Below are 23573 nucleotides of genomic sequence, written 5' to 3'. Positions count from 1 at the left end.
TACCAGGAATCTCTCAGAAAATCTTGTTCTTGTGAGACTTCCAGTAAAATTTTGTAGAATTATAACTGTTCGGATTATTAAGATATACATCTAAAAGCTGGATGCCTATCTAAACCAAACCTTTAGAGTATCTCCCAGCACTAGGCTGCAGGTCAAATATTATCTTGAACTGTTCCTTAAACAGAGAAGCAGGACCAACAAATGTGGAGTATTTTGTTCTCTTAGGCACACATGAAAAGATGTTTTTCATACAGAATTCTTTTGGCAAGTTCCCTGTTCCTCAAGACAAGTACGCAACCTGATCTTTGAACTGCAAAGGAGTGAATCCAATGAGCCCAATTTGTCTCCAGATGGTATTTAGTTGAGAGCTATAAGGTACATCCATAGGCTAGAACCTATATTTTGAAACCACAACGCAAACTAGCTGTTGCCTTACACTGAAAATAATTGTTGGTTGCTATAAATGACTGATAGCATGAGATCATTTCCTCTACTACTGAGGTATTATGCTTGACATACAAACATCCTCAGATGTGTTGAAGTGTAGGCACAGGATGCTGATGCAAGTGCCTGAGTGAAAGACTTGAGGATAGCATTATTGCAAAAGTTAAGTGCATCTGAATTATTATGCATGGTGCCCATTTAAACCTATGCCTAGTTGGCATGTATGTCCTAGGGCAAGCATCCAATCAACTGGTAAATTGGCATCATGCTGTCCAAATAGATAGACTTAAGTCTTGGCAGCCAACAACCAGTGTATGTTCAATTGTGAATATGAAGGAAAATATCCCAGCCAGGAAAATCAAAAAAGCTGTTTATCCTCATTTTATGCTTGCAGCTAGATTTATGTTCAATTAAAAATAGCTTTCCTTGCTGCACAAGGTTTTACTTGGCCTGTTTCAATCATGAAAATGCTGAATAGGACTGCAGAGGGATTTTTAATGAACTCTGCTTTAGCGCCTTTTTTAATTGTTTGGTGGAGTCTGACTTTACACATCCCTGTTTTCACACCTTATATACTACTGCAATAATATTTGCAGAAAATATGATTTGTGAGGTATATGAAAGCTAACAACGTGTTGGTTATTAATACAATTGCAAAATGCATGTGTTAATATTATATGCAAAGTTATTAATTTCCTCTGTATGATATTACTAGAACATGATTAAGAGCAGACAGCCTAGTCTAGGTAAATATGATAAATAGGTCTGTTTTAGACAAAGGAATATGGGTTTACCTCAATTTATATATTAGCAGTAAAGAAAGCCATCAAGCTAATCTGGCAAGGGTTATCCTGATTGGAACTCGAGAACAGAGAATTAACATGGCTCCTGCACCCCAGAGAGACGCAGGAAAGTGAATCTGCAGTAATCCTTCCTAGCTTGTAAGAAAAAAGCATCTCTTTAGGGATATAAAGGGAGAGAGACTCCATCTTTATCCTTCACTTTAGGAGACAAAGAAACCAAGTGATTTGATCTTGGATGGGTCATAGCCAGGCTGACCAGCAAAAGGCTGGAAAGAAGACTGAGGGAGAGAAACCATCTTGAACAAATGACTATCTTGCTAGATTAAGTTTTAAACGATTAGATGTATATTTTCCACTTTTATTTGCTTGTAACCTTTATCTCTTTTACTAGATACCAGTTAATCCATGCTCTGTAGTTAACTAACTTGTTTGGTTTTCATTATAAATCATCCGTGCTGTGTAAGTTCAGTAAAAAGTGTGTGCTACTAGAAAGCTGACAGGTTGAAGTGTTTTACTGTTTCTGTAAAGGCAGTGAACCTAACACTTCCTCTGTGAGGGTCCAGTGAGAGAGGTTGGATTTGGGGGAAAATTCAAGGCTGGAACGGTATTAAAGCTCAGCCTGCAAGAGGTAAGCAGGTTGGGCAAAGCCAGGGTGAGGCTTGTGGGCTCCTAGGGTCAGAGCTCTGGACCAAAGATGCAGAACCACTAGACACCCAGGGTTATTAGACAAACAGTAACCTAATCCCTTACTGGACTGGGACCCCAAAAAATCTGAGTCCCCTTATATTGCAATGGCTAAAACAGTCTTTATTGCTTGGCTGGCTTGGTAAGGTATCCAGCATTTCTGGAGGATTCTGCATGCTAACAGCATCCATGATACTTTATCAAAACATCACCCATAAAAAAATAAAATAAAAAAAAACATATTGCTTCACTTTTTAACATTTAGTTACACTTCAAGTTGTGCAACTCCATAATGATGAAGGGGCTGAAAGTAATAGTATGAATGTGTGAAGATAACATGGCAGAAGTTGGTAAACATTAAACATCTCTTCACAAATGATGATACCTTTTGTTCTTGCTATAGGCATGACTACTGCAATGAATAAGAGTTAAAGCTCCACCATGCAAGCAAACACTGTCCTCATCACAGCAGTCAAAAATTGCCAATGTTTTATTGTAAACTGCAAATAACTGCAGAGATGGGAATGGAATATCTGAAAATTAGATTATGGGGGGGAACTATTAGTAAAATAGACAAAGCCTTTCGCTTCTTGAACTCTGGTTGGAATTGAGACAAGATTGAAAGTGCATAGGCAAACATCACCCCCACAGGAGCTAGCTGCTGGCCAATGTGAAAACATTTGGTGGTTGCACAACTGTCAACTAGGGCGGAGTAGGAAACAGTTTTGCTGTCCTGCAAGAATTTCAACAATATCAAAACAATTCCCACTCCTCTTTGGGATGAAACAAAGGACTTTAAAACATTTTCATAAAGAATGTGTGTGAGAGAGAGGTGGTGCCAGTGTTATGGCACTCACCCGAGATGGAGGAGATAAGGGAGAACTAGGGTTGAAATCATAGCTCTGCCTGATTCAGATAAGAGACTTAAACCCTGATCTCCCCCAACCCATATACCTGCCTCAACCATCAGGCTACTGGCTACTTTGGGGTAGGTCTCTCTCAGGATCTTCTGTTAGAGCTGTTCCACTTTGCATAAATAATTAAATATTCATCAAAATAGGGAGAGACTGACTATTGCCCAGTGGTTATGACACTGATCTGGAGTGGGGGAATCCCTCTGCTCTGGTAATTTAATTATACAAAATGGAATAGCTCCATCACAGGAAATTGAGAGCCACCCAGCGCAGAGTATAGCCAATAGCCTTGTGGTTAGAGCATTCACTTGGCTTGTTGAAGACCTGGGCTCAAATCTTAACTCCGAATCAGGCAGAGTGGGGACTTGAATCTAGTTATCAAATGTCTCCTGCAGCTTAGGTGTGTGCCATAACCAGTGGACTATTGACTATAATGAGGTGACCATCCTTCCCGTTCATTAACAGCAGAAATTTATTCTGGAACTAAGAAACCTTCCCAGCAAGTGTTTTGTCAAAAATCACACTTTTTGTGGGAAATGTTTTGGGTATATGAATCAGCATTTTCTGAGAACTGCCCCCCGCCCCAACCCAAAAAACCCAAACAAAAAAACCCACTGTTTTGCCTAAACATTTCTGACCGACTGTACTGAAACTCTTGTGGATAGTCCTACCAGAGAGCCTAAGGCCTGAAGCTGTATACATTTGTACTACCGCTATTATAAGTTGCTGCAGATCATCGTGATCCTAGGACATGACTGATGGATTTAGAAGGAAGTTGCATTATGTGATGCATATTTATACACATAAATCCTCAACACACTTTAAAATGTATTCCAACAAATTCTTTGGGCTTATTTTTTGGTAGATTCAGAGTAGTAGGGTGAAATTCACTCCTTGAGAAAAGCACACCCAAGGCACATTATACCACATAAACCCCATGGGAAACATGGGCAGAGGCTGGAAGGCAGAACCTGATAAGGGAGAGTGTTAGAAGAAGGTGGAGGGCGGGGTAGTGGTTGTCTCTTTATGCTGATCCAAAGGGCTCGGAAACCCACACAAGAGCTCTTGGACTACTGGCTGGTGAAACATTAGTGCAGGAATTACACTGAAGCCCTATGGCTTGTTCTCCCTCCTTATAGTTCATTTTCCTCCACAAAGCCCTATTAATGGGCTCTGAAGGGAGATTAAGTAAATTTCATGTTTTAGATAGTGTGTTATGCTGTATATATATATTCTTTAACATATAGATGTGACAATATTGAATGAAACTATTATCAAGTATCAAAACTGAAGCTAGGAAGAGGCTCCATGAAGGATAGACACCAGCTACCCTGTAACAGCCTGCATGAGGTAAGGGACACCCCGGGACCCACTTGTTTCCCCCAGGTCTCACAATGGAACATTGAGATAGCAAGTGAGGAGCATTGTATTTTCAGATGTTTGTTTTGTTTGATCTGTACTCTCTTGTGCTTTACATGATAAGGATAAAAGAGCATAAAGATGTTAGACTGTACAAAGAGAGAGTGTGAGTGAGAGCGTGAGTGTATGTATTGACTGTGTCATGGCTAGTGTGCGCTCTTGAGAGAGTTACATTGTAACTAGAAGGTTCGCACCTTTTGGGTGGACTCCTGGTCCTAAGGCAGAGGGCAGATGTGCTGAGGAGACTCATTTCTGAGAAGTTGCAACAGACTGAGAATCAGTGTCCAGAAAATGTGCTAGAGGGACCAAGGAAGGAATGATGTTGCAGACTGCTGAGGTTTCAGACTGCTGTTTACCTTCTCCCAGGGGATTCACAGCACAGAGCTTGGATTCCCTTCACAGCAGTCCTAGTGGGTAGCCCAGGGGAGCACTCACTAGAATCCATTAAACTGTGACAAGTTTAGAGCAAAAATATCACCAAAGATGATGGTATCCATAATTTCTCTAGGTCAGCTACAATGTTAACATTTCTGAAAGTTCCAGACTGTCTAAGAAGAACACATTGTACTAAAACACAGCTCCTCTTAGGTTTTGAAGGTCATCACTTGAAGATGTTACACAATCATCAAGACTGCAACATGGAATGAAGGGCAATTTCAATATTAAAATTAAAATGGAAAAGCTAAGTCTCAATGTTATGAGAGATCTGCTATAAAGACGTGAAAATGTAAAAATAGGCTAAATGTTTTTCACTATCACCAACACTTAAAATACATATGTACTATATAATTCAAAATCAGGAAATATCTACAGGATAGTATCCAGATAATATATTCATAATTATAGCAGTACACATACTTTAAAAAAAAAGAGTATTCCTACTTTTCTGTGAATGCCTTCAGTTATATAGGAAGGACCCTTTACTTTCTTTGGTCAGCTTTTCTCCAGCTTTGTCCCTTTATCTGAGACTTTTTATAGCTCTTCTTTCATTTCCTTAGAGGCCTTTCCTGGCAGGATCTAAGCTTCAACTTAGTGTGACAGCCACTGTCTCTGCCAACACAAGGAATTGACGTGGGGACCTCCAGAGCTAAAAGCACAAGCTGCTACAGCTTTAGCTAAAGAGATGTTCCAACACAGAACTGTAACAGATTTACATGCACACACACACGGTTACATTATTCTTTTAAAAATGGGAGGTGACTTGTTAATTCAAAGCCAACATTGCTGTATTTCTGACCCAGTAATTATTACTATGTGTTGGTCACTCACTGTCTTCTAAAAAAGTAATTGTAAAGAAACTCAGAGGCAGATATGTCACAATTTAAACTTTGAAAAGTTCAAAGTTGTTTATCTAGACAAAGAAAGGGATTAATTTCTGCTTTTAACAAACCATAGATTATATAGTGTATACATTGTACCTAAACAACACTAATATGTATGTTAACTCAGCTACGTGTTCCAGTTTGGTAATCAGATCTCCAAGTCAATTCCTCAATTCTCATTCCTCTCAACAGACGCATATGTAATTCTTTAGATCTTAAGCTTAAGTCAACATGAATAAATCATGTCCCATTCTTAGTTTAACATCATAGCTACTTCTGCTATGCCCGTTAAAGTCTAGCCAGCATGGATTTTACCATTACAACTGTTTATTTTTTTAACCTTGAAAATCATCCAGCAAATTTTGGTTACATTGATGCACAGGCATATTTTTCATCAATATTAATAAAAATTACATGTATACATTAACTTGGTCATTTAAAAGATGCTTTAAAAAGAACTAAGTCAATCAAAAACCAGTGGGAGAGCACTTCAATCTCCCCGAACACTTAATAACAGACTTAAATATAGCATGCTTCAACAAAAAACTTCAAAAACAGACTTCAATGAGAAACTTCAGAACTGGAATTAATTTGCAAACTTGACACCATCAAATTAGGCCTGAATAAAGACTGGGAGTGGCTGGGTAACTACAAAAAATAATTTTGCCTCTGTTGATACTCACACCTTCTTGTCAACTGTTGGGAATGGGCCACATCCACCCTATTTGAATTGGCTTTGTTAGCACTAACCCCCCACTTGGTAAGGCAACTCTCATCTTTTCATGTGCTGTATATTTATACCTGCCTACTTTTTTTCACTCCGTGCATCCGATGAAGTGGGTTATAGCCCATGAAAGCTTATGCCCAAATAAATGTGTTAGTCTCTAAGGTGCCACAAGGACTCCTCGCTGTTTTTCCTGAGACGGACTAACATGGCTACCCCTCCAAAACCAGCGAAATACTAATATGCTAGAAAATTTAAATAGACAAGATTGGAGCTAATAGTGCTGAGCTAACATGTCAGAACATATAATTTATCTGAAAAATGTAGTCTTATTTTGCTCATGACTGCCCATGAATAGAATAGATTTTTTTTCAGATTTACAAATTAGAATGTTCTCAACAATTTTTTGGGAGGATTTTCTGTCACCGACTTCACAGTGTTTGATACAAAGGGATTTCATGTGGGGGTTTAACTGTGAACACAGTGTTCAACCAGATTCTTTACTGATAGGAACCCATTCCCTGTCAAGCTCTCATCACATGGATAAGTGCGATATTAAGATTTATGATATTTCTTAAATTATGTATTATCACTGCATTTGAAATACTACGACTAACACACTGTTAATAAAAATATTTGCAAACTATAAAATATACAAATTTGAGAAGGAACAGTCATTCAGAATTAGAAGATCATAAACCACAGTCAAGATTTACATCTATAAACCCTGTTTTCTGTAACAGGCTAACCAGATGATATGTCATGAATATATATAAATGTTTGGAGTGAGAAACTAATCAGTCCCAAAATAATATATATCACCAAACAAAGCTATTACACATCCACCATGTGAAGAATAAAGGTTAATAATCCAGTGTCAACAATGATGTACTATATACAAATGCTGGTAAAAATGATATACTAATGGAACCACCATAAAATAAAATGATCTTTCCAGTCTACCTTGGTACAGAATCTTTTGATAACAATAACACATCCAGCTTGTTCAAATAAGAAATGTTAACAGATATGAGTTTGCATTTATGGGACAGCAAATTCAATAATGAAAGTGAAATATAATGCTGGTAGATCAGTAACGTTACCTGCACAAATTGCACATTATTTTCTGCTTTTTAATGTCATGGTGGGGTGATTTTTTTTCTTCTTATGCTATTAACAATTGATTACTTGAATACAAGAGTAAGGACTGGTGAAAAATATAAAATTATTTTTACTCTTAACAGGAGGATTAAAGATGAATTCACATGTGTCAACTAAATATAATCTAATTGGATTTGTAATATTTCAGGACTGTTAAAAATCCACATTAACTAAGTGATTTTTGAACTACAATATCCAGCATAGTCATGAAAGACTGCATTTAGGTATAAAGTGTATTACACTTCAGATGTTATCTTAGTGAAATCATTAAGCTCCCATTCATTTAATTATATTAGCCACATGCATACTGCTAAAACTACTAAACCAAAGGCTTCAATCTGCTAAATAGTAAGCAGAAGCACTGAAACAGATAGATTTCCATTGCACACTAAATGTGAGATTTGATTCTATATTCTATTACAAATTATTAACTTTCCAGTAAAGCTTCTAGATGTTTTATTCCCAAAGAGTGAAGCTGAATGCAAGGTAAGTTAAACAAGAGGAACTTTATTAAAGCCTGTGGACTTCTCTCTCCATGTGGCTGAGTTGTCCTTTAACCTAACTCCCTGCATTCCCTATTCCTCCTGTGACACTTCAGTTTCACTGACCAGGATATATCGTCCCTGTTTTACAAACATTTTAATATAAAATTAAAAACAAATAATTGATACCCAGACTCCAGGTTCTGTCTCTTCTGCCAGAGGTTTTTAGCACACAGCTAAGCTGGAGTTTCATCTTTACTATAGACTCATGTGGTTGCATAGTTTTTGAGATAGTTTGGTCTTCTCAACAGGTGAATGACAGAGGCTCTAGAGCCAGTTCCTCCTGTGAGGATCTAGCCAACAGAGAGAAACCAGAAGGAGTAGGCTTATGAGTTGTGAGGAGCATTCGTCTTTGGGGTCAGTAGGTTCTTTGCTAACCTGCTATACAATATTGCCTGCTTTCATGGATTGTTGGCCATCTCCTCTTGGTGGATTCTCCATCCTTCTGGTTGCAGCAGGCCTCCATTCATTGGTGGGCAGATCATGTGGTAACAGTCTCTTTCTGCTGGTGGTTATCACATGACCAGCAGGCATCACACCCTGGTATCAAGGAGCAGAGATGTGTATTCATTCCTGGCTGGTAAATATACTCTCAAGCCTGTCTAAGACAGCTGTCAATGCCAAGGTGTGAGGCCTGCATGTTTTGCACAACATGCTTATGGAATGAGGTGGAGACAACTTCCTGTCCTCAAAATATGATTCTATCCTGAACACTCAACTAATCTTTAATTTGAAAATATGGTTCTGCTCCTACCAGAACCTTGGCTTTTGTCTTCTGGCCATCCTACTCTTATCATTCTTTTGTCTGCTTGCAATTGGGCTTTTCCATAGCCTCTGATTTCCATCAGCTTCAGTGTTGAGACCAGGAGACAGTGCAGCATGGATTCAATGTCCTGATCCCCTTCCTCCAGCTCGCTGATGCTGGGTACATATGGATACAACATCTGATCTCCCTGGTAGTGTTGGAGCTGCACCAACATATGTTGCAAGAAGGGGCTTTGACATTTTTTCTATATTGTTTCTAGGGGTGTCTAAGCTTACTGCACTATTATTGGCTATAGGTGTACTGATGGAACCCACCCCCACTCCAAAATCATAGCCAGAAGCTCTTTTTCTATTTTGTTCAGTCTCTGACAGGGGTCTGCTGGCTGCTTCTGCAAAAGAGCGACACCCAATCCTCTGATGCATCACACTGGAGTGGCAGTGTCTCTCCTGGCTGGTAGTACTTCAGGACAGGGGCATCCATTATCATTTGTTTCAGCATGTCAAATGGTTACTGTTAGGGACCTGCCCAGTCCCTCTCAACATCCTGCCTTGTGAGCTGACAGACACTTGTACAGGAGCTGACATATGGGTTCCTCTATTGCAGAGAAGTGTGGACAGAAAATATATCATTCCTATAAAGTGCTGTACCCCTTCAGGAGTGCTGGAACAAATTGTATAAGGGGTGCTGAGAGCCATTGAACCAAACTGTAAATCCTGTATATGATGAAAACCACTTGAAGCCAGGGGGTGCAGTACACTCAGCACCCGTAATTCCAGCACCTATGTACCCCTTTCAGATCTGCTAGAGCTGGAATGTCTGATTGTCTTCATTTTGATGGGATCAGCTCTCCATCCCTCTGATGTGAGCAGATGTTCAATGTATGTCACCTCATGCTGTTTGAGTCACATTTTATCTGCATTCAGTTTTATGTTCCTGTCCCTGCATCGCTGTAGAAAAACTTGTCATTTCCTGTCATGGGTCTCATTCAGCTTCTGTATCATGGCTTCTTTCACCTACAATGAGGATATCATCTGCAATTTTTTTCTTACAGCACTTGATGAGTCTTCTCTGGAACACCTCTGGCACTGGGCTTATATTCATCAGCATGCATAGCTATCTGTCGCGACCAAATAATGTTGCACAGGTAGTCAGCATACTGACTCTTTAACCAGGCTTATGGGTCAAAACCCATTCATTACATCACAGACCATACAGATTCTGGATTAGGAAAGTTCTAGCAAGATTTCATCTATTGTGGGCAGTGATATTTTCAATGCCGGTTTCAGTGGCTTTGGGTCTATGCAGATGAACAACATACCTGATGACATCTTTACCACCACTAGGCTGCACTATCCTCTAGAGGCCCTATAATACTCCTGGGCTACACATTTTTGAACTCCTTGGCCCACTGGACTACATAGTGCCATAGTCTCTCTGTTTGCATATTTACTACCGGATCGGATCCATGATTTGTATGGCTGTATTCCCAAGTGAGGTCTGGGGTGCTTACCATCCACCACCGCAAACTTCAGTTGGTACCATCTGTTACTTCTCAGATTAGTTACTATGAGGTCACATTTTCCTTTGGGTTCCACTGTGTTCTCATTTTACATTGTGACTGCTCTTTGTAATGGGTGTGTTCAAGTCCAACTCATCCCAAGAAATCACTGTGCAGGAGGCCTCAGTATTCAGCTGAAATCACAAAAGGCGAGTTCCTATTAATATGGTTCCATGCATGGAGGATGGTACCATCCCTTGTTACTTTCTTGTCCTGACAGCTTGAACTGATATTCTCTCAGAGCCCAGGAGAGTCTCACCATGTTACCACCGCTGTCTGATGTGCCATCCCCCTCTTGTACAAATCTGACAATCTTTCCAAGACCTTCCTCTGCCCATAGACTTTAAGGTCAGAAAGGACCATATGATCATCTAGTCTGACCTCCTGCACAACACAGGCCACAGGATCTCACCCACCCACTCCTGTAACAAACCCCTGATCTATGTCTGAGCTATTGAAGTCCTCAACTTGTGGTTTAAAGACTTCAAGGTGCAGAGAATCCTCCAGCAAGTGACCCATGCCCCACACTGCAGAGGAAGGTGAAAAAAACCAAGGGCCTCTGCCAATCTGCCCTGGAGGAAAATTCCTTCCCGACCCCAGATATGGCAATCAGCTAAACCCTGAGCATGTGGGAGAGACTCACCAGCCAGACACCCAGGAAATAATTCTCTGTAGTAACTCAGATCCCACCCTATCTAGTGTCCCATCACAGGTCATTGGGCATATTTACCGGTAACAGTCAAAGATCAATTAATTGCCAAAATTAGGCGATCCTATCATACCATCCCCTCCACAAACGTATCAAGCTTAGTCTTGAAGCCAGATATGTCTTTTGCCTCCACTGCTCCCCTTGGAAGGCTATTCCAGAACTTCACTCCTCTGATGGTTAGAAACCTTCATCTAATTTCAAGTCTAAATTTCCTGATGGCCAGTTTATATCCATTTGTTCTTGTGTCCACATTGGTACTGAGCTTAAATAATTTCTCTCCCTCCATGGTATCTATCCCTCTGATATATTTAAAGAGAGCAATCATATCTCCCCTCTTGCACAAGATGGTTCAACCTTGCCACATTCCTTGTAATGCTGTCCTACTTTGGGGCACCTTCTCCTTTACCTGCTCATGATGTCTCACACAGGAAAAACATCTTGCTATGTTTATGGAAGCCAACTGCTTTCCTTTCCTGTTGCCTCACCCCACATGTAGTTCTGGGGATGTGATGCACTTTCTAGGGATTTCATCTTTCCCCTCAAGGCTTCCACTACATGCCACATGCCTAAGCATCTGTTTAATGTGAGATTGCCTTCCCAGAGCAGGTGCTCCTAGAGAGGATGATCCCAAGTGCCACAGACTATCCTGTCCCAAATTAGGGAGTCTGTCAAGACTCAAACATTGCATGTAGCAGCTAGTGTTTGTAAGGCAGTAACGTGGAGTCTATCCCTCCACTTTAGAATGTTCTCTAGTGAAAAGCCTGTGTCACTCCACAGTTTTGTCCTGCTTTGGGGAGCAATAAGTCCCTGGGGCTCCTAAGATTGCTGGGGGGCTTGAGGCAGTGTGGTTCACAGCGGTGCAGATCTCTCTGCCTTGTTCCCCAATAAGGTAAACTAATAGTTTTAATTTCCTGTTGTTGCTGTCCTCCTGCATGGCCAGGTCTGTGTACAGCTCAAACTCCTCCTTCCACCAGGCACATCACTGGACTAGGTTTGTGTCTGCAAAATCCAGACCAAGTTACATGACTCATTCTGCCAGCTGCTCCCTGATCAGACTTTGCCACCAGATTTTATTTGCAAAGAATTGAACAACTGGAACTTTATAAACCCTGTGTCCAACTGGCTGAGTGGCTTCCAACATAATTCCCCTCCTTCCCCGTTCCCTTGGTTTCCCATCAACAGCGGTTCCTCCAAGGAACATGCCCCCTATGACTCATGACTCCAGTTCCACTGATCATTTTACATTAGGCATAGAAAGAACAGTGTTTTGACATTTCATTTTTGTACAGCTGTAATTAAGGTATTTTAGTTTTCCAATACTTAAAATTCTAAATTAGGTAGTTCTGTGGTAGGCTGTAGTCCTGAAAGCCAAATAAGTCCCAGGAACAAAGGTTTTTGTTTCGAATATTTCACCAGTATGGCCTTTTCTGCCCTGGCTTCAGTATGGTACAATGTATCATCAAGACAAGCAGAGGAATTCTTATGCATTTTAAATACATCTTTATAACTGATTTAAATATCCTTTAGCATCCCCTGAATTTGGCTTATCATCTGAATAAGAATGTTGCATCATCTCAAGCAAAGTCTGTAAACACATTTAAAATATTTATATATACATAAGCAGTTCCATAGATTTACAGAGACAAGGAAGTCACTAAGTCTTCCTACAGTAGAGTGATATGTTGTAATACAGTAGAGTGAGATGATCCATAAAAAAAAAAACAACCACCACCTTGACATATTAACATGAATAATAAAGCCAATTAGTTGTTAAAATGCCCATTCTCCAGATTCACATGATGTAAACTGACAAGTCATTTTTCCTAATTTCCAGTATCAATAAACAAACCAAAAAATTATAACCTTCCATTTTTAATTAAGCAATTCATCTATAATGTTCCATAGTGTATGTGCAATGTGTATGCTGATAGTTTAGTAGAATCTCTCATTAAAAATAACTTTCACATTAAAGAATAAATGAATGTGCACTGAAAAAAGGACAAGCTATTAACATGAAGATCAAGAGATGTAAAACCATGGTGGTACTTACCACTGTGAAATTCATAACCTTCAAAATCCATATTGTCATTGCTAAGTTAACAATCATGGTAACCAACAGCAGAAGGACAAAGAAGTATAAGCACCTCTTTCGCCATCCATAAATTCCCACTGGATAAAGTTGCGGATTTTCAATCCTTGGCAGGCTATTCTGCTGTGTTGCCAGTATATACTGTTCTCGTGTCATCTGGGGGCGGGGGGGGAGACAAAATAAATGTAAGAAAATGAAAAATCATCATTTGATAGATTTTATTCTATGAAGATTATCTGAATAGGTTTCCAAAAACATCATATTACAGCCACTGAACTGTGTTAAAGAAAAAAAAATGCATTGAGCCAAATTCAACTATACCAATTTGTTTGAGCTAGGCTTTTAGTACCCATGTGATTTTTAGCTATTTGCTGCTCTTTGATATAAAGCATTCTTTTTCTTATTATCATGGATTATAAAGTGACTAATGGAGGAACAGATGTGATTATAACTAAGTCAGGCTACAAGTTTCAGTAGTATGTGGAAAATATGGGAAACTAGGAGGAAAAAAAATGTAGAAAAGAAAATAGACCATATGTGCTTGGCTCAAATACAGTTTTATTGGCTTCTTCATAGATGAGTGTGTCACAGAAAGTCATTTTTGAAAGGTAAGTCATTCATATGGAAAAAGAAAAATAGTGTCATGCTTTGGCTTAGAACAAAATTTTACAAGTGACATTCTCACTGTTTTATCAGGTATTGTGACAAAGTTCCTCCTCTATCTTGGTGGGTCCTGCGCTTATTGGCGGATTTTCTTGCCTCAGAGATTCACCATGTGGGTTGGGGAACAGCCCAGAGACCTTCCCCTCTGGGAGAACCCACAGTCCAGGTCAATTGGGAGGTTTGGGGGGAACCCAGGCCCGCCCTCTACTCCGGGTTACAATCCAGAGCCCTGTGGACTACAGCTGTCTATAGTGCCTCCTGTAATAGCTGCATGACAGCTACAACTCCCTGGGCTACTTCCCCATGGCCTCCTCCAAACACCTTCCTTATTCTCACCACAGGACCTTCCTCCTGGTGTCTGATAACACTTGTGCTCCTCAGTCCTCCAGCAGCACACCCTCTCACTCTCAGCTCCTTGCGCCTCTTGCTCCCAGCTCCTCACACTCACACCAGAAACTGAAGTGAGCTCCTTTTTAAAACCCAGATGCCCTGATTAGCCTGCCTTAATTGACTCTAGAAGCTTCCTGATTACTCTAATGCAGCCCCTGCTCTGGTCACTCAGGGAACAGAAAACTACTCATCCAGTGACCAGTATATTTGCCCTCTACCAGACGCCTGTACCCCACTGGTCTGGGTCTGTCACAGTATGCATCATCTTACATATATTGTATTCCATAGAAAAGCATGCATTTTAAGAACATCAAGGTTACAAAATAAATCACTCAGTCAATAAGTGCCAAACTTTCCCAGGCAACCTTAAGTCTGTCCCTTTTGGCATAAGAGTTACTATAGTGTTTAATTATTTGTTCAGAATTTTTCTTCAGGACCCTTCCATCATTCAGTGCTCAGGTTGGACAATACATGGTGAATGAGGTAGGATTGAACCTGGAACCTGTGAAGCTAAATGCATGAGCTTCTACTGCATGAGCTAAAAGTCATATGCCTCTTAGCTAAGGCTGTATAGCAGACTCATTAAACTATAAGTGGTCTTGGTGCCACTATATGGGACAGAACACCACACCAGAGGTATGTGGGTTACATACTTCCCCTAGCTGAAGAAGCGTGTCCCAAGCTTCCAAGACTTCCCAGTTGAAATCCCGGACGAGCCCCCACTTGTAACGCCAACAGACCCTGGTCATCAGTGGACAGGATCAAATCTGGGACCTCTGGAGGCAAATGCATGAGCTAAAAGCCATATGGCTGTTAGCTAAGGTTTGGGGAGAAGACTCATTAATCTCTCTCTTTAAGTGGTCTCGGTGCCATTAGAGGGGACAGAACACCACATTCAGGTGGTGTGTGGGTTACACAAAGACCATACTTTAAACCTTTATAACACTACCAAATCAAAATGGATTGTCACTAGTCTACCAAAAGGCATAGTCTTTAGATCCCATATATGTCCCAGGAGTCAAGGTTCTATTACAAATCAATGAGGTGTCAGAGCTGTTCATGTAAAGGTTACCCCTCCCCCACATCCCAAACTCCCTCTACCAATAATAGCGCAAAAAAACCCCAAAACCCTGCCCTATCAAAGAATGTCTATCATTTTTACTGCCAGTCTGAGTGGTTTTGATTCTTCATAACTATATAAAAGGGAAAATACAAAGACATGGTCAACAAAAACAGATAATTCACTTAGCCCAAGCAGTAGACTGGACATAAAAAAAATTACAAAACACAAATTTTGTATTAGAATAATTTTAGTCTACATTTTAGACTAAAATTATTCTCAACATATGCCAATTTAGGAAACTGACTCAGAATGTCAGGGCACATGCATTCACTACATTAACTTCTAATCTTTTGCTTTAATAACTGTAGAAGTAAATACAGAAATCTTCTTCCATTTTTACATCCTCTATTTTTTTCTGTCATTTATGATCCTATTCAATGTTCAAACTTGCCTCTCTCTTTCAACAGAAAAATGCCTCAGTTTTTATATGCGACTTAAAATTAAATGAAGGCAATTTGTGTTCTAAAAATACTATTTCTAATGTGACCATAAAATGATGAGATTATAGATTTTGAACTTTACAGGAATAAAAAAAGGGTAAGCCATTGAGTGAATGTGTAGGTAGATCCATTCATCCAACCCATAACAAAATACATCAGAGAAAATTACTAATTTTACATTTAAAAACAATGTTCATTTCCTGGTACAATTAACAGGGCAACTTTTAAGATATCTTATGAGTAAAGATGGGTGAACTGATCCACACAAAAGTAAGAACCAACGTAGATCTGCTTGAAGGATCAAACAAGTCTCAAATTTCACTAGCAAGTCTGTTCTCATGAGTTCAAGACCAAACACATTTGGATAAGCTGCTGAATAAGTGGATACTTATCCAACTCAAAACACTGAGGTTTACCCATCACTTCTTATGAGCAGAGATATTAATTGTGTGACATTACAATCACAACTTCTTCCTCCAGCATTGTGAAAGGCAGAGACTCCAATGGTGACTTGGAATTTGATTCACTTTGTGAACCTGTTATGGAGAAGTTTAGTCAGTGAAAGCCTGTCTTTTCTTTAACTCCTATTCTTTCACAGTTGCTGCAAGTTCTTCACTTCCAAATCACCTTAAAATGTATGTATCACAGCAGTGAATGTTAGAAGGCATATATACAATTGTAACAAAACAGGTAAGCGACAGAATTATGCATGTTATAAAGAGTTCTGAAAAACATAAGTCTCACAATCATGAAGGATTGAGACGATTTTTGTTTTGCTTTGTTTTTTCTTTTCTTTTAAAGAGCAAGGAGAGCTTCCCTTTGCCCCTTGGTCTTAATCACATGATTGCTTCTTATAGTCAAACTTCACCAATGGGGGTTCCTTCAACTAACACACTTCTCTCAACACCTAGAGAACTTCCTAGTGCAGGTTAGCTAAGAGGCCTCAAAGCACGTTCCTCTTATGCCCTGGCCGGATGACATAATTTACCACAGCTGTGGCCAGCCTTATTTTCCTGACAATCCATGAATCGAGGGGTAGGCAGCTGTAGTTTTTCCCTTCTTCACAAAGGATTAGTCAACCATATTCTTTCCAGCTGCTGAATTCCTGTATATTTACTGAGTCATAATCATAACAATTCCTGACTCATCCTTGAATTATTTGGGTGCACTCTCCCCATCCCTCACTCTTTACCTTGTGACCTGCAAATATATATTATCACAATAGAGCTAGGTTAAAAGATTTAAGGTTGTAAAGTCAAGCTCTCAAAAATTAGGCACTGTTGGAACTCAGGTTGTCCATAAAATCTTGATTTGGCCTCCTCTTGTGTATATGGATTATAACACAGTTGTTAATTACTTATCACATCCTCTTCCCCCTCCTGCCCCCAAGTCAGGATTCCTGCCTCATTCAGATCATAGGATGGACAGCTTTCCGTATACATTTTTATTTTTATCATTTCAAGTGAGAAAGTGATTTTTGTGTTGTTGGTTTTTTGGGGGGCGGGGGAAAATAGGGAGTGGAGGGAAATGGATTTATTTATTGATCATTCAAGACTCCTACCTTTTTGAGCCAAAATATCATGAGAAGAGCTCACACAGTCTGAGCACAGTTGAAACAGAGTCTGGGTTTCACCCCCAAACCTGTACTCAAAACTTGTCCAGATCCTGATTAGACAAATTAGAGGACTGGGCCAAAAGAAACCTGATGAGATTCAACAAGGACAAGTCCAGAGTCCTGCACTTAGGACAGAAGAATCCCATGTACTGTTACAGACTAGGGACCGAATGGCAGAAGCAGTTCTGCAGAAAAGGACCTAGGGGTTACAGTGGACAAGAAGCTGGATATGAGTCAATAGTGTGCCCTTGTTGCCAAGAAGGCTAATGGCATTTTGGGCTGTATAAGTAGGGGCATTGTCAGCAGATCGAGGGACGTGATCATTCTACTCTATTCGACATTGGTGAGGCCTCATCTGGAGTACTGTGTCCAGTTTTGGGCCCCGCACTACAAGAAGGATGTGGAAAAATTGGGAAGAGTCCAGCGGAGGGCAACAAAAATGATTAGGGGGCTGGAGCATATGACTTATGAGGAGAAGCTGAGGGAACTGGGATTGTTTAGTCTGCAGAAGAGAAGAATGAGGGGGGATTTGATAGCTGCTTTCAACTACCTGAAAGGGGGGTCCAAAGAGGATGGATCTAGACTGTTCTCAGTGGTACCTGATGACAGAACAAGGAGTAATGGTCTCAAGTTGCAGTTGGGGAGGTTTAGGTTGGATATTAGGAAAAACTTTTTCACTAGGAGGGTGCTGAAGCACTGGAATGGGTTACCTAGGGAGGTGGTGAAATCTCCTTCCTTAGAGGTTTTTAAGGTTAGGCTTGACAAAGCCCTGGCTGGGATGATTTAGTTGGGAATTAGTCCTGCTTTGAGCAGGGGGTTGGACTAGTTGACCTCCTGAGGTCCCTTCCAACCCTGATATTTTATGATTCTATGATTTAAATACTTCCTCTTCCTTGGCTCTGCACCGTAACATAATACTTTGGTATTCCTTTGGAATCTTTTATGCCTCTAAAAGTAATGTTTCAATTACAGCTGCTTGGAAATCTTCCATTGAAGTTATTTTTGACAGAAAATGCAGTTTCCACAAAAAATAAAATTTTGGCTTGCACAGCAAACTTAGAAATGCCTTACCTAGCAGACCATCTTCAGAAGGCTTAACGTAGATCCTGATCCTGCAATCAGATGAGTGCAGGTAGACTTTACAACCCTGCAGAGTCCCACTAAAGGGTGCCTCACTGATCCAATTGTAGGATCGGAGCTTAGACTGTCAATTCTTCCAAAAAGGGACTTCATTTTTATTTCTCTGCTGAGACCTTATGAACATTAATGGTGTAATAAAGATAATTAAATATATTAGGGCAGTGTTCTATGAAATGGTCAATAGATTTGTAATAAGCAATCTGATGAATTTGGAATACGTAAAAAATCAGAAGGCAAGTTGTGGATACAGATTGATGAATGAAAATGACATTTAAGGAGATTTTGGGATTCAATTTAACAGTAAAATAGGTTGTACTATTGAGTTACTACGAAGATGGCAAATAAATTCAGAAAGGGCCCCAAAGGGTGTATAATAAAAATGGCTGTCCAATTATTTTTTAAAAATCGCAATTAATCATGAGATTAAAATAGTTGTAACAAATTGAAGTATTAAACTGAAACAGAATAACATTTAAAATTAATATTTTGATGTTTTTCTATATTTTCAAATATATGGATTTCAATTACAACACAATAAAAATGTACAGTGCTCGCTTTATGTTATTTTATTACAAATATTTGCACTGTAAAAAGATAAAAAATAGTATTTTTCAATTCACCTCAAACTGTAGTGCAATCTTTATATTGTTAAAGTGCAACTTACAAATGTAGAATTACTTTGTTTTTACATAACTACACTCAAAACAAAACAATGTAAAACTTTAGAGCCTACAAGTCGAAACAGGAAGGGGCACATGAATGTTTAGCATACCTGGCACATCAATGCCTTGTAACACCATCTACAACTGTGCCATCTGAACGCCTGTTCTCACTTTCAGGCAACACTGTAAACAAGAAGTGGACATCATTATCTCCAGTTAATGTAAATAAACATCTTAGTGATTGGCTGAACAAGAAGTAGGACTGAGTGGACTTGTATGAGGTGAATTGAAAAATACTATTTTTTTTAAACAGTGCTCAGGTTATATAAAGCGGCCTTTTTGTTGTTTTAAAGAATGGGAGAGGACAGGGAAAAAGGAAAAAGTTTCAAATGTAATACCCTGTGATGTGGGGATGAGATCCCTGTACTTGGATTCCTGATTCCGCAGCTGGCAGTGTGAAGCTCAAACTATGGTGGTGGGGGCCAGTCACTGCAGAGGACCCATTAAGACATACATAGCCCTCAACAGCAAAATTTTGGCAGTTCACCTGCTGCTTCCTGTTTCATCGAATATTAGGGTTAAAGAGACCTCAGGAGGTCATCTAGTCCAATCCCCTGCTCAAAGCAGACCAACACCAACTAAATCATCCCAGCCAAGGCTTTGTCAAGCCTTAAAAACTTCTAATAATGGAGATTCTACCTAGGTAACTCATTCCAGTGCTTCACCACCCTCCTAGTGAAATAGTGTTTCCTAATATCCAACCTAGACCTCCCCCTATAGACGCCGACTTCTAATGGCGCCAGTGGGTGCTCGACTACCCTCTCTCCCTAGCCCTGCCCTGACTCCACCCCGCCTCGCCCCCTCCCAATCCCTTCTCCAAAGTCCCCGCCCCAACTCCAACCCCTCCCTGCCTCTATTCAACTCCTTCCTCAAATCCACGCCCAGACCCCACCTCTTCCCCTGAGCACGCCACGTTCCCACTCCTCCCCACTCCCTCCTAAAGCTTGCTATAGCTGTTAGGCAACGGCAAGCACTGGGAGGGAGGGGGGAGGAGCGGGGATGCAGCGCGCTCAGGGGAGGAGACTGAGGCGAGGTGGGGCGGGGAGCTTGGCTGCCGGTGGGTGCAGAGCACCTACTTTTCCCTGTGGGTGCTCCAGCCTCCGAGCACCCACAGAGTCGGCACCTATGCCTCCCCCACTGCAACTTGAGACTATTGCTTCTTGTTCTATCATCTGCCACCACCGAGAACAGCCTAGCTCTATCCTCTTTGGAACTCCCCTTCAGGTAGTTGAAGGCTGCTATCAAATCCCCCCTCACTCTTCTTTTCTCCAGACTAAATAATCCCAGTTCCCTCAGCCTCTCCTTGTAAATCATGTGCCCCAGTCCCCTAATCATTTTCGTTGCCCTCCACTGGACTCTCTCCAATTTGTCCACATCCCTTCTGTAGTGGGGGGACCAAAACTGGATGCAGTACTCCAGTTTCATCCAGCCTTCCCTCCACTTATGATGATTACTGCTGGGACAGGGACTTTCTCTGCTACTCCAGTTTTTCCCTCCACTCCACAGCTCTGAGAGCAGGTAGCTAGGAGTGAGGGAAGTAGAGAAGAAGAGATTATGAGACGGAGACAGAGATGGACACAGACTCTTCCAAAAAGAATATTCCTGCAGCCTAGCTGAAGATGCACTGAACTACAAACCAGCAGCCCATGAGTTCTTCTTTCAACTTTTCCAGTGACTTAATTAATCTATACCTTTCCTGCTCCGAATTATTAACCAAGGTCTCATACTCCTACTTTAGGGGAGACAAATTATTGTTCACTAACAGATAAAGTCCCTGAAAGCAAAAAGGAGCAGAGTTCAGGTTGGTTTTGAAACCACAACTATTTCCAGACTTAAGGTTTTGAGATTGCCGTACAATGGCCTTATTTTCTGACTATCAAACTTTTTAAACCTTTACCTTCAGATGTTCTGACATTTAAACTTGTATGCATTTCTTTTTTATAAAGTACAGAATTATTGTTTAATAGGTTTCTGTTTAAAACTTAAAAAAAAAACTTTCTGATAGAATTGAAGGAGGAATTTTAGGGATTGTGAACTTTTAATGACAAGAACTAAGTATAGACATATCCTCAACATAGGTGGAAAAAATATACCTATATCATCACTTTTAATAACGGTTATATCACAAGGGAAGAATTTGTTGATTCAGTGTGACCATTTTGTGCCAACTCAGTATTTTGTTTTTACCTTTTTGTCTAGTGGAACATTTGCAATATTAATGGGTATCATTGCAGAATTCCATTGTAGTACATTTACTAAATGTCTAATAATTTGCAGAGTATTTACTGAGTCTTCTAAAATCACTAGCTAGCTTTATTGACGCTTTTAGGCCTCATACAGGATAATCAATATCTTTAAAACACATGTAAGCTTCAAAATGTTTACTTTAATCCACAAATGATTTTTTGAAATCCATTATCAAGTAAAAATCTATTTCCACACCCATATTTGCTACTTTCACAAGCTGTGATAATTCAGAACCTAATCTTGCAAATCAAATTAAGTATGCCACATACGCCTATAGAGATAATAAAATAGATATGCAAAAATTGAGTGAGTTTTGCTACCTGTATTATTAGGATTTTAACAAACCACAGTACGCTGCTTACAGATATTGAGCATTTAAGATTTAATCTCAGTGACCTTCAAGTAATCTCTCTTTATTCAAGCACTGAATGAAAAATGTTATAAAGGAATAAAAAGCATATATAAAATATGACAGTAGTCAAACCAAACAATGATATAGGCTGACAAGGGACCTCCAAGCAATCAGGTGACCTGTAATGGAACAGATTTTTGTGTGGTTTTGTCTACCAAAGCAGACAATGAACCAAGAAGAGAAAATATAGCTACTAAGATGAACGTGCCCACATCGGCATTTAGTGTGAAAGAGAAAAGCAAAAACAATCTGCTCTTAACCAGCCATAGCAGCTCAGCAGAATGCTTTCAGGACATTAGACAGGTAATTTACCAGAACCAGCTGGCTTTCCTCACTCACCCTGACAGTAACATGCCCTCTAGCCAGGCAGCCCAGGCTGTGGGCAGCTCTCTTTTGTGTGCAACATGTCAGCAAGTTACTCACTCTTTTTCCAATTTGTACAACATGTGACATTAAAAAAAAACCCATACAGATGAAATATTACTTTAGGTTTTCTTTACAGTCTTTAGCTGGCAATCTACCATGTGTAGTGTAACGTGTGTCTCACACAGCAGTAGATGCTGCATAGCACAACAATAATTTCTTACGCTGAAGACTGTAAAGCATAAAATATATACATTCTAAACTGTCTGAAATCATTATTGGATAAGATCAAAAATGAATTTTTTTTTGGTGGGGTGGGTTATATGAAGAGAATTATTAATGGTATAATCAGTGGCTAGCCTTACTCTTGTATCTCTTGTAAAAGGCTTTACATGCAACATAAATTAATTTACTCAGAAAGATTTTAAATGAAACAGCTATATGCAAAGCTCTTGCAGTCACTTCCAGTTTGCGTAGTGCATGCTAACTTATGTTTCCTTTGTCACCCAAGGGCTTAGACTTCTCTAAGGAACTTCTAGAATGTTAATATAATTTCTGGTAATCAGGATCATAATACTGGCCAGTGACTATCACCTATGACAGAACAGGCAGCACTAGATTGAGAGGGTAGTGAACATTGCTTTCTTAAACAATTAAATACAGGAAGGGAAAATAGCTTCCCTTGGTATCATCAAAAACAGACTTTAACCACACATTTTATATTATATATAAAGACTAATTAGACCTAAGCACAAGGGAATTGGTATTGACATTCTGTTGGTAAGAATAAAAAGTGTTAGCTCATACATGCCCTGTCCTTATTAAAAGGTACACTATATTTAAATTATATTATCGATATAGAAAAACACTATTTTACTTGCAGCAGGTTAATGGTCTGATACTACAATGCCTTACTACAGGGCATAGAGCTTAGTACTGAGTGTAATCCCCATTGTGGATTATTTAAAATGCTCAAATATTTAAATCAAAATTATTCTTTATTAGTGGTATTGTTTACTTTTTCATTGCACTCAGTTTGGTAATGAAATTGGACTTTACTGTTTAACTTTGATTATAGCAATTTTCTAACTAGTTGCATTTTCTCACTCCTGTGTACTACCATAATGCTTTTGTACTGTCAGCCTGAAACAATGAAGAGCTGTGAACTACCTAAGGTCAAATTCCTGCCCCACTGCATAGTGCAAATGCCCCACTGCATAGTGGAAACAGGCTGAGACCTAGGGTGTTCTTCTGACGCTGTGGTAGAAGGGATCCTTCTCCCCATGCAATTCCTTGCCAACAGACATCAGCTAGGGTAGCCTC

The 23573-nt window shown here is 39.8% G+C and overlaps 1 protein-coding gene across 1 annotated transcript in view; it reads right to left on the bottom strand.

Moving 5' to 3' along the window:
- The window catches only part of SGCZ (sarcoglycan zeta), an 895864-nt gene that overhangs the window by 418244 nt on the left and 454047 nt on the right, over positions 1 to 23573 (bottom strand). The window contains exon 2 of the mRNA XM_005282086.4: positions 13097 to 13291. Coding sequence (XP_005282143.1) covers positions 13097 to 13291 — 195 coding nt within the window. The remainder of the gene's footprint in view (positions 1 to 13096; positions 13292 to 23573) is intronic.

Source organism: Chrysemys picta, chromosome 5 (genome assembly GCF_011386835.1).
Source record: "Chrysemys picta bellii isolate R12L10 chromosome 5, ASM1138683v2, whole genome shotgun sequence".
NCBI classification, from domain to species: domain Eukaryota; kingdom Metazoa; phylum Chordata; order Testudines; family Emydidae; genus Chrysemys; species Chrysemys picta.
The sequence above is the reverse complement of the archived record's forward strand: the minus strand, read 5'-3'. Positions and strand labels throughout refer to the sequence as shown.